This window comes from Camelina sativa, chromosome 9, assembly GCF_000633955.1.
Source record: "Camelina sativa cultivar DH55 chromosome 9, Cs, whole genome shotgun sequence".
Taxonomy (NCBI): domain Eukaryota; kingdom Viridiplantae; phylum Streptophyta; class Magnoliopsida; order Brassicales; family Brassicaceae; genus Camelina; species Camelina sativa.
The window spans coordinates 38,029,697-38,046,624 of NC_025693.1; the positions used below are offsets into that span (position 1 = coordinate 38,029,697).

At 33.0% G+C, this 16,928-nt stretch overlaps 2 protein-coding genes across 3 annotated transcripts in view; one reads left to right on the forward strand and one right to left on the reverse strand.

Moving 5' to 3' along the window:
• Nucleotides 1-720, reverse strand: part of LOC104714828 (WD repeat-containing protein 44) — a 3,759-nt gene extending 3,039 nt beyond the window's left edge. Inside the window, exon 1 of the mRNA XM_010432300.2 lies at nt 403-720. The gene's annotated coding sequence lies outside the window, so the exon portion shown is untranslated. The remainder of the gene's footprint in view (nt 1-402) is intronic.
• LOC104714830 (dof zinc finger protein DOF1.8) lies at nt 8,411-10,030 on the forward strand. Of its 2 annotated transcripts, XM_010432304.2 has the most exons (3): nt 8,411-8,604; nt 8,750-9,289; nt 9,338-10,030. In XM_010432304.2, the coding sequence occupies exons 1-3, from the start codon at nt 8,581-8,583 to the stop codon at nt 9,791-9,793; spliced, it is 1,020 nt and encodes a 339-aa protein (XP_010430606.1). In that variant the 5' UTR covers nt 8,411-8,580; the 3' UTR covers nt 9,794-10,030. The 2 variants fall into 2 exon arrangements, with proteins under 2 accessions (XP_010430606.1, XP_010430605.1); XM_010432303.2 differs by having other exon boundaries at nt 8,412-8,604; nt 8,750-10,030.

Here is a 16,928-nt window from a genome sequence, read left to right on the forward strand (position 1 = left end):
AAAAAAAAAAAAAAAAAAAAAAAAAAAAAAAAAAAAAAAAAAAAAAAAAAAAAAAAAAAAAAAAAAAAAAAAAAAAAAGAGAAAATATGAAGCGTTCGTTCGTGCTAGTCAAAATCATACATACTGTGCCAGAGAGACTCTCTCTCTCTCGTGATTGCTACACTTAAAACAAGAAAGAAGACAAATTTTGAAAATTCCTACTTTTTATAAAAAAAAAAAAGAAAGAGTCAAACTGAGACCAAAGATCACATCCAAGAGAGGAAATTTCGCAATAAAAAATGGAAGAAAAAGAGAGAAATGCTTCAAAGACATATATATATATATTAATGAATACAAGTAAACAATCTACTTAGTAATTAGTATGCAAAATTAAGAATTGGTCGGATAGGGTTTAGGGATTACCTGTCTCACCCAAAAAAAAAACCCTAAACCAATTTAGTTGAATCGAGTCAGCGATCTTTTCTTTTCCAATCGAAAATTTAGTTAGTTAGAGTATAGCAGAAGAAGAAGAAGAAAAAGAAGAAGAAGAAGGAAGCAAGGGTGAGAGAGGGAAGGGGTATGAATGAAAATAAATAAATATATATATATCTGTCGGTTCGATTCGCGCTCTTTGGTTTGGTCTCTCTACAGAGAGAAAGAGAGATAGACAGAACAGAAGAGAGCTCTCTGCAATCTTTTTTTTTTATTTAATTAATTAATTCTTTGTGTATAATTTGGGGTTTTTTTTTTCTATTCTTTAAAGTCGTCGAGAGAGAGAGAGAGAGAGAGAGAGAGTTGCATTTTTATTAGCCAAGCAAGATTAACGCTACTTAGCAAATTTATATAATTTGGGTGATTTTTCTTCGTTGCTACTACGAAGAAACATAAATAAAATAAAATAAAATTAAGGGTCGTTTTCTTCTCTCTTTTATCCTTTTGATTTTTCCTTTTTTCTTTTTATAAATTGTCAACCACCACTTAACAACACTGACTGACTTCAATATTTTTGCACTCTCTTTTTTCTTCTTCTTCATTTTTTGTCTTTTTTTTACTTCAAACTTTTCTTTTCTAAATTTCTCATATAAACTTTTATTCTATGCTTTAATTACTTTTGGTAAGTATGGATTGTTTCAATCACATTACATGATGAAACATTAACTACTACATGTACGGTATAACTTCAAACTTATTAATTAGAAACTACTACTAAATTAATGATACTTATCAGATTTGTTACTATTTTAATGATTTGTGTGTGTGTGTGTTACTGCTGTTTTTGCATCATTGACATCCGGATTCGTCAAATTAGGACTCTAGTTGACATAAAAATTTTAAAAATTAAATTCATAATGAAAACTGAATTAATGATTACTTATGGTAGTAGTATCAAATAATTCAATGATTTCTGTTAGTATTGTCTTTACCTCGTTATCCGGATTTCAGTTAACAAATTGCATTTTTACCATTTACTAATAATTATCATCCATTTACATCAGGAAGGCAGCCTAGATAAACCCATCTTAGATTTGTTCTTAAATCTTAACACACAATCGAATTACTAAAACTATTTCAATATTTCGGTTTGTGTGTTCTACGTACGAGCGAACCTGCAACCCTCAAACTATCTATAGATAGACCATGAATGTGTGCTACAGATCCTAATTCGAACAACTGTTTTCAGTCTTCAACTTCAATATTAGATAATCCTATCTGTATCCACACTCTTCTTACTACATATAGTTACAAGGATCTTTTAGTTACAGTATATTAATTGGTGCACATATTTTCCTACTACAAATTAAATCATTATCCTTTTTATTAGCTTTTAATGATATTAATTAGCGCCTTTGTATGTACATATTAATGTAATGGTAATGGTAATGTAGTAGACTCGTCTTTACATATTTTCAATATCTTTATTCAAGTCAAAAATATACATATATAAATGTTTTCTCCGTGAACCTTATTATATTAAGTATATTATAAATAAAATAATTTCGCACACGTAAGGTAGGTACGTAACGTGTTTTTCTAATTGTATTTTGTTGACAATAGTATAGTTCTCCTACATGAAAAGAAAATATAACTATTCCAAGGCCTACCACTCACTCACCCAACTAATAAATTAATTCATAAATAAAACGTTCCACGGCGAAAGTATTGTTGAATTGGTTGAAAAATACATCATAGACTAATCTCGTAGAGGGAAATAAATATGGAAATGAAGAGAATACAAACAAAACTGTTATTAGAAAAAGAGAATAAAAACAAAATGAAATTGGTGAGGAGTCGTAGAAAAGTCGCACGTTCAGCCCTCGTGGCCGTGACCGTGTTGGTGTGTGGTTGTGGGGATTCCTAGTTCCTACCTCACCCTCCCACACATACATAATAGTATAATACGATGTTAGGGTCTTTGGGAGACAAGTGCCCCGCAGAGCTTTTTCCTATAAGGAGCTAAATAATTATTGGGCTTTCTAAATTCCAAAAAAAAAAAAAAAATCATTCGTCGTCAAAACTCTTAAATGGGCTTTCATGTAGACTCTTAATATTTTTTCGGGGATGATTATACCATCTGAAAGCATTCTAACTTCGAACTATTCTATGCAATTTTGTTTCTAAATTCTAACCACCAAAAAAGAGTTTAAGATAAGATAAAGAGTCGCATGACCACGTGTTATGATAGAACTTGGAAGAATTAAGTAACCTAAACTAATAGTATAAATTTTATAAACTTGGAAGAATAAAGAAACCGTAAGTTGGAAGCCTAGAACAGGCTGTGACCATGCAAATATGCAATGCGTTAAATAAATAAATAATTGTATCATAATTAGCTTATAATTCGGTAAGATTCTAATGTTGTTCATTTTGCAATCTATTACTATATCGAAAATGATGTTTGTCACTCAATTCTATATCGAACTTCGAGTAAAGAATAAATGTTGCCAAGTTGGATGCAATACATAAACCGAAAATACTAAACCAAAACACTTAATTTTTGTTGTTAGCATTTTAAAATTCATAGTGAAACATTTATTTATTATGTCAATCTAATTCTTAGGAAATCGTAACTCTAATTAGCTTGAAAACTGAATATACATGATAAAATTTTATTGTATCTCATATGCTAAGGTTTGGACTATCCAGTCAAACCCTAGTACCCTACCACTAGCTCTTTGCTTTCTTCCATATTTCCACGGACCCTACAACAGGAATATGTGTTTTTTTATAAGACGAACTGCATAAAACCTAACCAGTTGTCCAATTGGGATGTGGTCCAAAATTCAACGATCGCTCGCCCTATATTCTCGGGGGATGGAAACCAAAATGTATTAAAATATCTGCTTATACAACAATACATAATGAAACGCTTCTTTAGAAAAAAAAAACCAAAAAAACTTTAGGTGAACATTGCGTCGATACGTCGAGCCATAGTGAATTTTTTATGAATTAATTGTATACTGTTTGGAATATAAGAACACATGATCTCTTAGATAAAATTTTCTCTTTTATTGATAGGTTCTTATTTTGAGTCTCTTATTTTTGAAAATATTATTTTTTAAAATTTAAAAATTTTTAATAGAATAGAAGTGATATAAATGTATAAACTTTTACTAAGATTTTATCAAATTAGAAAATATTGCATTTTAATTAATTTTCAAACATACAAAACATAGTAAAAAAACATTAATACATATTACAATAGAAGTGCAATTCTTAAATGGAGAAAATGATTAATTTTAATATTGATTTGCTCTAAATTTTGCCCAAATATTCTCAACCAAATCATCTTGTTGTATTCATATACAATGTCCCCACCCCCTAGATCATATTCAAAGTATATTGATCCAGTCCTCGTCATTAGTGATTAACATTGATTCAAAGTATGGGGAGAGTTAATTTTAATACTAATTCAAAGTATGGGGAGAGTTGAAAGAACAAACACTCGTCATTAGTGATTAACAGCAAGTATTACAGAAATTGATGTAAGAAGATGAGTATGACAAAAAAAACGACTGCAGGATAGTTACCAAGTGTCTGGGGGATAACAAACCATTTGCTAGCTTACACAACAGAAAACTACAACGAATTTGAAGCCGGTAATTGCATCAACAACAGAGTCTCCAGCTGAGGCAAAAAAAAATAGTAAGAACAACATCCTTGGTTTGTTTAATCACTGAAGACAGAAACTCTTTGAAAGAACAAACACTCGTCACTGATGATTTGGTTTTTGTGGAGATGTGGGCTACGGAAAGCACATGGCTTCACTCTAGGATCAAAGGCTCATAGAACAGTCTGTATGCGTCCATGACTTCTAAATACCACATGGCTTCACGATCTGGGCTTCCCGACAGCTCAACCATCTTCTGAACCTGGTTTCAGTTACAAACAACAATGTGAATGAGTTAGTATGTAAATGCAGGACAACTGCTACATGTTGATTCTGGAGATGCTATCATTCTAACATCACAAGAGAAGATGAATCTTAGTTACTACTGATTATATGAATCTTCAAGCCCCGTGTAGCTTCAACCTAGATATATCACCACAAGATTGTTACTAACACATTCAAACTCAAAAACCTCTTATGGAACTTAAGCTTCTTTGTGGTTTTAGTCGCCTAAGCTTGTGTCAGCCTAATCATGTGATCACTTAACTCTCGTCAGTGCCAATTAGTATAAACCACAAATTTGACTTATCTGCAAACTCTAGCCAAAGTAGAACCACATTGGACTGATCAAATGGGCATATGAAGATGAAAGAGTAAAAGAACTGTAACCTTAAGCATAGGTATCTCCCCAATACGGATATGGTATACACCAACAACCATCACATACATTCCTGATTTCCATTAATGGAGGGCAAATTCGCTCGTGAGACCAAGCTCAACAAGACCGGTTCCATCATCAAGAATCATACGGTCATCTCCACCGCCGGAGACGGAGACCAAAACGCCCTAATACGCAACAATCGAGCAATACAAATCTATTAAGATGATAAGTCTTTCTCAAAAAAAACACTTGAAAGCAATACAAATCATTTTTGAGTAACTAGCAATACAAACGAAGTCACAGTCGAATCAGCATATCAATCCACCCGAACAACAACCAAAATTGAGATTACAATTTTCAAACTTTTGCAATCTTAAACAATGGAGATTTGAAACCAAAACCTCCCAATCAAAGAACCCAAACAATGGAGATGTGACATTCAAAATTTCTGATTATTGAGAAATTTCATTAGCGATTCTTACATAAAACCCTAATTTTGCGAGACCATAAGATTAGCAAACATGAAAATGGGAGAAACTGTAGGGAACTGACCTCGGTTCTGTAGGGAACTGTGGTAAACAATTCCCTTCGAATCCATGGTTTCAGTTGATTCCAGGTCCTTCGATCGCAACCGAGAGAGAGGAAAAAAAAAAAATCTCGTCGGTTTCAGTTTTATTTTTACTTTTGTATTTTACACCCAACCAACCACAACCTGACATATATCGCCCCTTAAACCAATATTCAGTCTCTTATATAAGGGGAGATCTAAGATTTTATTTTCCTTTCTGATTTTATTTTATCAAAACTCTTAAAACCTCCCTATGAACCTCCTATGAACCTCCCGATAAATATGCTCTAACAGTTATATAATTAGGAATATAATATATATATATTTATCAAAAAAAATTTGATTCATATATATATTATTGTTGTTTAATCAAATAGAGTATATATTTTAAATGTTTATGTAGATATTGTAAGATATTTTATTTTACTTGGGTGACCATTTTTAAGTGGACGGTCACCATATTCCATATTAGACATCAAATGCCCATTTGTCTAAGAGCCATATCGGTTGTCTTGGTCCCAAAAAACTAGACTTCTAAATAATAATGGATCCGATAGATACCAATGCAAGTGTCCATTGACACTAGCTTCGCTTAATTTAGTTGTCATGTCCACATCATTTGCATATGCCATCTGACATAAATACATAAGATAAAATGTAATTTAGTATGTCTATATCGTATTTTCCGTTACAGTTTGCATAGTATGCTCGATCAAAATTCTAATAATATACGTACAATGATAGTGTGTGTAGCTAGATATATACATTTTTGTTAAGATGTTATAGATAGTTCATAGTTATAGTGATAGCTAGTAGTTTTTTTGACATGTAAAAGAAAACCAATCAATTTCTACCTTTGATAGTACATACGTATAAACGATCGATATATACATCGATCTGTCTTAAGATCTTTTGTTTGTTTTTTTTTTTGGTTTTTTTAATTGGTTTTACATGAAATAATGAACGTAACAAGCCTGGAATATAAAACTGTGTACAGTGTACGCAATAAATGGATAGATATACGTCATAGTTAGCATGCCATTTTCTCGGTCAGTCACATGTAGTATGCATGTGAGATGCATATTAGGTTAGACTTGGATCAATTCAATCCTTTGCCATATGTATAAATGAGCATATGATATGAGTAAATGACACTACGTACTCTTAACAATTAATCAAATTGCTATTGCACCAAACATATATGTGAGGTTCAAAATTAATGGTTCCCTACTCCCTAGTAGAAATCAAATCCGACGACCAAAATAGCTCAACGATTGATTTTTTTGTACAGTACAGGATGATATATATGGGTGCACACACCATATTTTCTTACGCATACATGCATATTTTTGTTTATTTTCAATTACTACTAGTATTTTTGTCAGTCGTCATGTATAATGAAAAAGTAGCATAATGCATAGCGTTTCCAGTCCATGCAATAGATGTCGTTTAAAGTCGCATATGGAGGAAAATAGAGGCATTAGAAATGTGTTTCTATAAATGATATCCAACATGTAATGATGATTTTACAAGGGAGAGCCGTGGATAGTGGATACCAGCTAACTATAGTATATAATTTTGCGTGGGGGAATTTATTATATTGGCACACTCAAACAGCATTTGTGAAAATTCTTGACGTAAAGAGAAAAAATGAAAAAATGTGTGTAGTCTAAATGTCATAATAATGATAATAATAAATAGGTGTATCCTAAAATCGTAGAACACTGACTAGGGGGTAGTAGATGCTGAGGTGGATCGCAATAGAAGAAAGAAGATGGTCGGCTATATCTCTCTCGATACGTTTCTTACGGCCAGAAATGAGGCAAACAGGTGGGCCTAGCAAAGATGACTAATCTCCACCGTCCAAACTTAATACACACAAATATTCGATTTTTCTCTCCCACAGTCAGAGGTCAGGTCAGGTCGACTAACACACCACGATCTAATATTTTGCTTCGCTACTTCTAATACAGACTTACTTTGTTTGTTTTTGTTTTGGGTGCTATTCCCTGTGGAGTCCAAATCAGCTAGAGAGACACGTGTCGTTATCACCAAAAGATTCATTGGCGCGTGTGTGTATATATGGGTCCCAGTCGTCTCTGCTGTGATTCCCCCAAATCTGACGTACAGGCTGAAGTTCGCCGCTGGTCTACTCATCCGTCAAACGCCGGTTACACAGTGGAACAACGGCTGAAAGATGGAAACAGTAGTGTCGAATCTGGACCACTAGGCTACATTATTAAAATAAAATAATAATAATAATAATAATAATAAACAAACAGGAGAGACACGTACTTGTGGGTTCCATTCCATGTCAGAAGAAGAGGCATTTCTCTTGCTTGTCAAAGACAACTCAGGCAACTCTTGTTCCTGGTAATAATGATATTCTTCTAATTTCGGCAACTCTCTCATCCTCATCACATGTTAAAAGATGAGATTTGTGGTATAAATGTTTTTAATATATACAGTATGATTAACTTAATAAAAATCCGGGTCCAAAAACCTCTAGTTACTTATACGGTACATTAGTCCCTTACTCTGGTTAATTAATCTGGTTACGTTTGAAGAGTCGAGAGATACTATTGGATGGATTAGTGGCGGCTGCTGGCTAGTGGAAGAAGAAGAGACATGACGTCACTAATACACACACTTGTTTTCTAGTATTTCTTATATATTATGGTCTCCTTCAACAATTTTTTTTCCAATAATATATAAAAACACGTTTCAAAATACTATATGATCAAACACAACAGGCTAACAAAATAGCAAGCGTTTATAATTTAAAGAAAGTAATAAAAGAGAGAAGAAATAAATGGTGAGATAATTTACTGAGGTGAGTAGTAGTAGTGGTAAAGAGAGAGAGAGATTCGTGGGACGGCGGGGGAATAGTTTCTCGTTTCAGACTGTGGTGTGTGTGTGTGTGTGTCAGAGTCAGAGTCAGAGTCAGAGTCAGAGTCAGACCAAACCTCTCTCTATCTCTCTCACATACGAAGAAGAATCCATCAAAGCACACACACACATCACACTATATACATGTATCTCTATCTATTAAATATACATATATTCCTTCTTTAAAAGTGACAAATTATTTATATAATTAAAAATTCTCTTTTTTTCGTCTTCTTGCTTTTTTCAAAAACCAGCAGCTTTAATTAAGTACCTTCCCACACACACTTCTCCTCTCTCTCTCTTTTTCTCTTCTCTCTCCCAAACCTTTTAGCTTTCTTCTTTTCTTCTTCAGATCAGCTTCAAATTTCCATAGCCATGGACACTGCTAAATGGCCTCAGGTATATATATAGTATTTTTTAATTTTTTTTTTTTCAACTTTTCTCCTTTCTCAAAAAAAAAAGTTGGAAGGCTGGTCTAAGTGAAAACGAGAATAATCGTGTGCTTTTTGTTTGTTTCTTGAAAAAAAACAAAAATAAAAAAAAGGAGTTTGTTGTGAAGCCAATGAACGAGATCGTGACGAACACATGCCTGAAACAGCCGAATCCTCCTCCTCCTGCTGCTACTCCGGTTGAGAGGAAGGCAAGACCGGAGAGAGACCAAGCTTTGAACTGTCCAAGATGCAACTCTCTTAACACCAAGTTCTGTTACTACAACAACTACAGCCTCACTCAGCCCAGGTACTTCTGTAAAGACTGCCGTCGGTATTGGACCGAAGGTGGTTCTCTCCGGAACATCCCCGTCGGCGGTGGCATCAGGAAGAACAAGAGATCTTCTTCCAATTCCAATTCCTCTTCCTCTTCATCACCCTCCTCCTCTTCTTCATCCAAGAAACCTCTTTTCTCCAACACCCCTTCGCCGCTCCCTCAGCTAAACCCTAAGATCGGTGAAGCGGCAGCGGCGGCTACTACTGCTAAAGTTCAAGACTTGGCGTTTCCACAAGGGTTTGGGAACGCCCACGAAGTTAAAGATCTCAACTTGGCGTTTTCTCAAGGGTTTGGGATTGGTGGTCATCATCATCACAGTATCCCTGAGTTCCTGCAAGTAGTACCCAGCAGCATGAAGAACAACAACAACCCACTTGTCTCAACCTCCTCTGCTTTGGAGCTTTTAGGGATCTCTAATTCCTCCGCTTCCTCTAATTCACGCCCTGCTTTCATGTCTTTTCCAAATGTTCACGATTACACAGCTTCTGGTTTTGGTATGAGTTACCCACAGTTTCAAGACTTCATGAGACCAGCTTTGGGCTTCTCCCTTGATGGTGGGTATGGTGGGGATCCTCTACATCAAGAAGAGGGTTCCAGTGTCACTACTAATAATGGAAGGCCTTCACTGCAATTTGAGAGCCTGAAACTTCCAGTTTCATCACCAAGCACCAATAGTGGTGGCAATGTGAAAGAGAATGATCAGCATAGTGATCATGAACATGAGAAAGATGAAGGAGAAGCTGACCACTCTGTTGGGTTTTGGAATGGCATGTTGAGTGCTGGCACTACTTCTGCTGCATCTGGTGGTGGATCATGGCACTGATTATAATAGTCCCAAGGACCCAAGATGTTCTTTTTTAGAAGAAAAGATATAAAAATTTTCATCCAAATTTTAAAAGATGGAGAGGGTTAACAACTTCAATCTGGGTGTTTAGTACCTTTTGTTTTGGTTTCCTCCTTTTGTCTAAAAACTAGTATTAACTTTGTTGGTTTGGGGATGGATACTGTATCTATTTTCTCAATTGTTCGTTTACCTAATTTTATGATATTTTTCCGTCTATCTCAAGAGTTTCTTGTGTATTATAACTTAAGTGTGTAAAAACTGGTGCCATAGAGCTACCAAACTCCGAGGTTTAGAGAGAAATGGGAAGGTCATTGCCCTCTTTCAGACATAAAGCCTGGAATCTCAATATGGTCTTGTCTTTTATGCTAACCCAAAACCCATTAACTTAAGTAATACTATTCCGCTATTAATCACATGCGTAGTGTATCCTTATTATATTATGTTCTACTCGAGACGCTTTTTGTGAAGAATACGAAAAGAAAAAGGACACTTTTGTAACCAAATCGTTTTGGTTCTTTGTTTGTCATTTAGGACACACACACTTAGCCGAAGTGTAAAGAGACCACAAAACAGTCAGTTTCCTAAGGCAATTTTAAAATAAAAATAAAATAATAAGAAAAGAGTACAGAATAAAAAAAATTAAATCATAGAAAAATGGACCCAGCCCCAACATTCCCCTTGGACTTCGTACTATCATCATCATTCGTCCCACTACACAGACTCTCGCACAGAAGATCAAAACACATGTTAGTTATGATGTTAAAGTGGAAAATGTGAGTTGGGTTTTATTTAGTTAAGAATCCAGCTTACAACCATTAATATTATATAAATGTCAATTAATAGTACTACTAATACCAAATAGATAGGGGGTTGGAAATGATTTAAGGTGGTGTAGAAAGAGTAGTTCATGTGGTTGCGTTCGGTACAAGAGAGAGATTACAAAAATCTATTCTTTACTCTTTGAAATGGCAACCCCACCAAGCGTCGATAGCTCAAGTGAATATTTAGAGCTCGCTGGTTCGAGGGATGGCGCTTGGGAGAGGACCATATAAAATGCTCTGGTCCCTGGTCCGAGAGGATGTACGGGCCTAGGCCCGGAATCTCTTAGTAATTCAAAAAAAAAGAAATGGCAACCCCTATAGCCTCGTACATTTTAGTTGCTGCTGCAATTGACTCTCCAACAACACCTGACATTTGATTACTTGTTTGCTGTTCACATTTATTATATTCATAATAGTCACATACACTAATTAATCGACAAGTAACCAACTTCGTTCGACAAAGTTTGTAATTAAACAACAACACTAGTTAAGAAGGGCACTAAATGCTATTTGGAAGTCAGTTTGGTCCATTCTTTGTTTACTCAATTCATTTTTATATTTGCATATTTATTTGGAAGGAAGAAAAAAGGGTAATGTACATACATAACTGCGATTTTATTCTGCTGAGGTCACGTACGTAAAAGAAGAAGAAACAGATTGGACTGGTGCTCTTTTTACCTAAGAGAAAAGAGTCAAATCACCAAACATGGCATACTCATCAGCAATGACCACACAATATCATCCTTCTTTCCTTTTTTGCTTTCACATCATAACAACAGTAAGCAACAATCCAAAACTGACTAGTATCAAGGCCATTTCATACCCGTACATACTCCGAAAGTGCGAATTGCTATCTGTACAAATAAGGAGTGCCAATTTATACATGTATCCTAAGACATTTCAAATTTCATACCTATACTCACAAAATTGAGCCAATTTCACAGTCCACGTTAACGGAATTAAGTCCACATTAACGGAATTAAGTCAACCGTTAGAGATGCTGACTCAGAGTCCACATGTGTATTGACTGCCATCGAAAATGCAAAAACAACGTCGTTTTGTTTTCTTCGAAAAAAAATTGTGGAATAACCACACACTAGAGGTGCGAACCCACGACCTCTTCCGTATTTAGCATAGGACTTAACCAGTTTATCCCACAACAATTCTCGAAAGAAACATATAAACTTATTAACTTTTTTTTTTCCTCAAAGATAAATTTATTAATTTTAACAAACGTCATTACATAAAGCTTCCAATAACCAAAACGGCTTTTGAACAGAGTTAACATAATAAACATTGTTTGGACATCCATACTTTGCTAAAACATTTGCTACATTATTTGCTTCTCGATTTGTAAAAGTAAAGGAAACATCTCTTAAACGTGATCTCCACAGACTAACATCTTTTAAGAGATTTCGTATAGAGCCATTGGTCTGATGATTGTTCACTAGATTGATTAACACCTCACAGTCTCCTTCGAACACAATCGAATGATATCCTCTAACCCAAGCTTGTTGTAGAGATATTAGAAGGCTTTTTGTCTCCGCTTCTAAAGCTGACCCTGCATAAGATAGTTTTGTCGCACCCACTACTAAGGGCTGACCTTGATGGTTCCTAAATATCCAACCACTCGCTCCTTGTTTCGTTTGATCATTGTATCCTGCATCAAAATTGCATTTAATAAACGGATGTGTAGGTGGTATCCAATTGTTAGTGTTGCTGTTGTCGCTCTGTAATGTTCGCGTAGGGGGTATTGTATTGATCCATTCCTTGGTTTCTGATTTTGCCATAAGAACAGTCTTGCTTGCACTTTCACGGAAATTATTGAAAACCATATTATTTCGTGCCTTCCAAATGCGCCATAGTAGTGAAAATGGTAGGATAGAGTCAAAAGTATTAGTCCTTTGAGCAGATTGAGTTATGAATGTCTCCACTGCCGAGGGTCGAACCCAGGTACTCAGATATAGACAGCATAGCACTTAACCAACTGATCCCACAACAATCCTATATAATAACACACAACTTTATCTTTATAAACCTATAAGGTATCTAAGTCCCAATTAAATGAATTTGAATTGGGGAAAAAATAAAAATCCTAGGGTTCTTCTTCTATCAAATATAACTGATAAATTTATAAATTTATATTTAAATTATAAATTTATAATTTATAACTGAGAATTAAATAGAAATTTATAAATTAAGTATAACTGAGAATATATTTATAAATTTATAAATTATCAGTTAAATGAAATGTTTAAAGTTTAAGGTTTAAGGTTTAAGGTTTATAAATATTTCATTTAATTTTTAAATATAAATTAATTTAATTTAAATATAAATATATTCTCAGTTATATTTAATTAATAAATTTATATTTAATTCTCAGTTATAAATTTTAAATTTATAAATTTAACAGTTATACAAATTTATCTTTATATTCTCAGTTATATTTAATTTATATTAAATTTATAATTTATAACTGAGAATTAAATATAAATTTATAATTTCTAATTTCATTTAATCTAATTTATAAATTTAAATTTATAAATATATTCTCATTTATAATTATAAATTTATAAATTTAATTTATAAATTTATATTTAATTCTCATTTATAAATTATAAATTTATAATTTAAATATAAATTTATAAATTTATCAGTTATATTTGAGAGAAAAAGAAGAATCCTAGGATTTTTATTTTTCCACCAATTCAAATTCATTTAATTGGGACTTAGATACCTTATAGGTTTATAAAGATAAAGTTGTGTGTTATTACCGAGGATTGTTGTGGGATCAGTTGGTTAAGTCCTATGCTGTCTGTATCTGAGTACCTGGGTTCGACCCGCGACAGTGAGGATGTCCACAATTTTTTTCGATTTCGATGGATGCTACCTTAGGTTTATATTAATAAGTTTGTTGGTTTCTATCGAGAATTGTTGTGGGATAAACTGGTTAAGTCCTATGCTAAATACTGAAGAGGTTCGTTTTTGCATTTTTGATGGCAGTCAATACACACGTGGACTCCGAGTCAGCATCTCTAACGGTTGACTTAATTCCGTTAACATAGACTGTGAAATTGGCTCAATTTTATGAGTATAGGTATAAAATTTGAAATGTCTTAGGGTACATGTATAAATTGGCCCTCCTTATTTGTACAGGTAGCAATTCGCACTTTCGGAGTGTGTACGGGTATGAAATTGCCCTTTTCCCGTCGAGTGTCGACTGTTTTTATTTATGTTACTCTAGGTAAGAAAGAACCTTTGTAGGGGCTGGGTCATGATCTGTATTGGGCCTACTAAAGCCTATCATCGTCCTTAAGCCCAGAAGGTAACTGTGGGCTTCTTCCCCGCCGCGCCGTGAGGGAGTGACAGTGTTGTTTTTACTTGTTTCAAAAATTTTAAAAAAGCCAACACAAAGAAGAGAGGAGGAAGTGAATGAATATAAATTCTGACAAGACATATGGGTGGGGGACTGTGTTTGCCTCCCTCTAGCCCGACACCTAAAGAAGGCTAAAAAGCTCCATCCTCTCAAAATCAACATGTCATCATCCAGCTGCCTACCCTATCATCTCCCTCCACGTGTCACCTGACTCATCAAAGAATCTTTCCTCCTCCTCTTCCTCGTCTCTCGTGAACACACAACACACAGGTCCCGCGCTTTTTATGGGCACACAAAACGCTACTATATAATACTAGTGTAATACTAGTAGTATGTATTTTCTTCGTTCTTCTTCCACCATATTATCCCACTATTATTTGATTAAAATGGCACTATTACATAAGAGTACCATATGTATATCTGGATCTCTATGTATTATCAAGCAATCCTAATAATAATAATATTTTTTTTAAAAGACAAATTAATTAGTACTCCATAAAAAAAATGGTTTGAAGAGTACGAAGAAGAAGAAGATCAGAGACATTCCCTGACAAAACGATGTCTTTTTGTCCAAAAAAGTAGTAAAAATGATTGTATGTGTGGCAGTGCACCGTAACAGTATGACGTCTTCATCTATCATATTCCAAACTCTCCCTCCACCTTTTTTCTTGGCTGCACCTTGGAGTTTGCGTATTTGGATGATTGGTTTCATCTCCTTTTTTTTTTAATTGGTTACAGTGTTTTAAACACTCATTTCAATGTATAGAAATATTACTAGATGATTAATTTGCTAATCCTGCCTGCTGTCGACATATATAAGAATCCTTATTACAAGTAGCATTGAAGTTTAAACTGTATCTACATCTCATTGGCTATTTTGATTTATCATATTTTCATTACAAGATCTTCAATATATTTGTTTATAAACTAAATAAAGGCGTACAAATAGTATACGTACATAACTCTAGACTGGTCTTAATTTGTGAGAAATTTAATTCTTGGATGGATTTCATGTACTAGTTTCAAGTATAATATAATCTCTCTATCCCATATTATAAAATGGACTACATGTTTCTTTCACATGTAAAAATAATTTAATTTAATATATGCTATTATGAGTATTGTCTTTTAATTTATTATTAATTGATTTTTAGTTAGATAGTAAATGACGTGTATATGTTAAACTAAAAAAAATTTATGTAATTTAAAATGTTAGCTTTTTTCATATGAACCATTTTTTAATGGAACAATTTATTTAGGGGATAAGAAGAGTGGGAGTTTTTGCCGTAAAAATATTATGAAAATAATGTAAGATCATTAGTTTAGATCTTTTGTTAAGAAGTTTGTTATTGGGAGAACATGTTTAAGATCATAAGAGTTAATAATATAATAATCTTAAACATATTACATTTATAAAAACTTTAAAAATAACATTTAAATTGCAAACTTATAAAATTTTTACTAAAATTTAAAATACAATACCAAAATTTTATGAAACAAAAAAACATTAAAGATAAAAAAAAACATATTAGTTAATTAAAGCATACATATATTTTATTTAATTAATACATAGTTTAATGTTCAAATTTATTCTATATATTCTCAATCAAATATTCTTTTAATTTGTGAAAAATTGTTTGCAAAAATTATATCTATTCACAGCTTGTCACGTCAGCTTAAAACTGGACCAAGATCAGTTATACATTAAGAACTGATCTTGGTATTCTTCTACCACTATTCCTTATATTTATAATTTTAATGGGCTAAAAACACACTCATATTTTTCCTATAAAGATGGCCTGAGGAAAACAGGGAGAAAAAAAAAGTCAGTGAAGGCAATTGACTTTCTTTTGGTGAGTCAAAATCATTACCAATAAATTATTGCGTGTCATATATCTATATGTTTGCGGTCTACATGTTGAGAATAATCGCTGATAAAGCACAATGATACATCTTCGAGAGAATCCCATGCATAAATTTAAAGACAAATCAAAATTAAATTGATTCCATTTTTTGGATCGATCTATGTACCAACGATATTATTTTATGAAAAACCAACTTGAACCACATTTTTTAACAGCTAAAAACAAAATTTTCGGTTTAGATTCATACCAATAGAATGATAACCCTCAATGAATAGATGGTTGCTTATACCTAGAGACTGATATAATTAATATTACAACGATTAACAAAATATATCAAACTCCAATAAATTTCTCATAGTGATGAGACGTTATTTCTAACAAATTCTCTTTTAACTAATACAAATATAAAGAAAATTTGAATACAATGATGATAAGTTATTTATATATAGATTTTTAAAGATGTAAACATTTAAATAGACATAACTGTTTGTAAAAGACACAACTCTATATTCAACAGACGCAATTTTTAGAGAGACGCAACTGTAAAAAATTTCTGTCAAAAATATAAAATAAAGAAAATTTGAATACAATGATGAGAAATCACTTATATATATATAAATTTATAAAGATGTGAACATTTGAATAGACACAAATGTTTGTAAGATACACAACTCTACATTTAACAGACGCAACTTTTTAGAGAGATGCAACCGTTGAAATTTTCTGTCAAAAAAAAATATATATTTTATGAAAAGGTACTACAAAAAATCGCAGCTGTTGTTGGTATTGTTTTAGATTGTTATTATTATATTTGAATACAATGATGAGAAGTTATTTATATATAGATTTCTAAAGATGGAAACATTTGAATAGACACAACTGTTTGTAATAAACACAACTCTATATTCAACAGATGCAACTTTTTAGAGAGACGCAACTGTAAAAAATTTCTGTCCAAAATATAAAATAAACAAAATTTGAATACAATGATGAGAAGTCACTTATATAAAAATTTATAAAGATGTGAACATTTGAATAGACACAATTGTTTG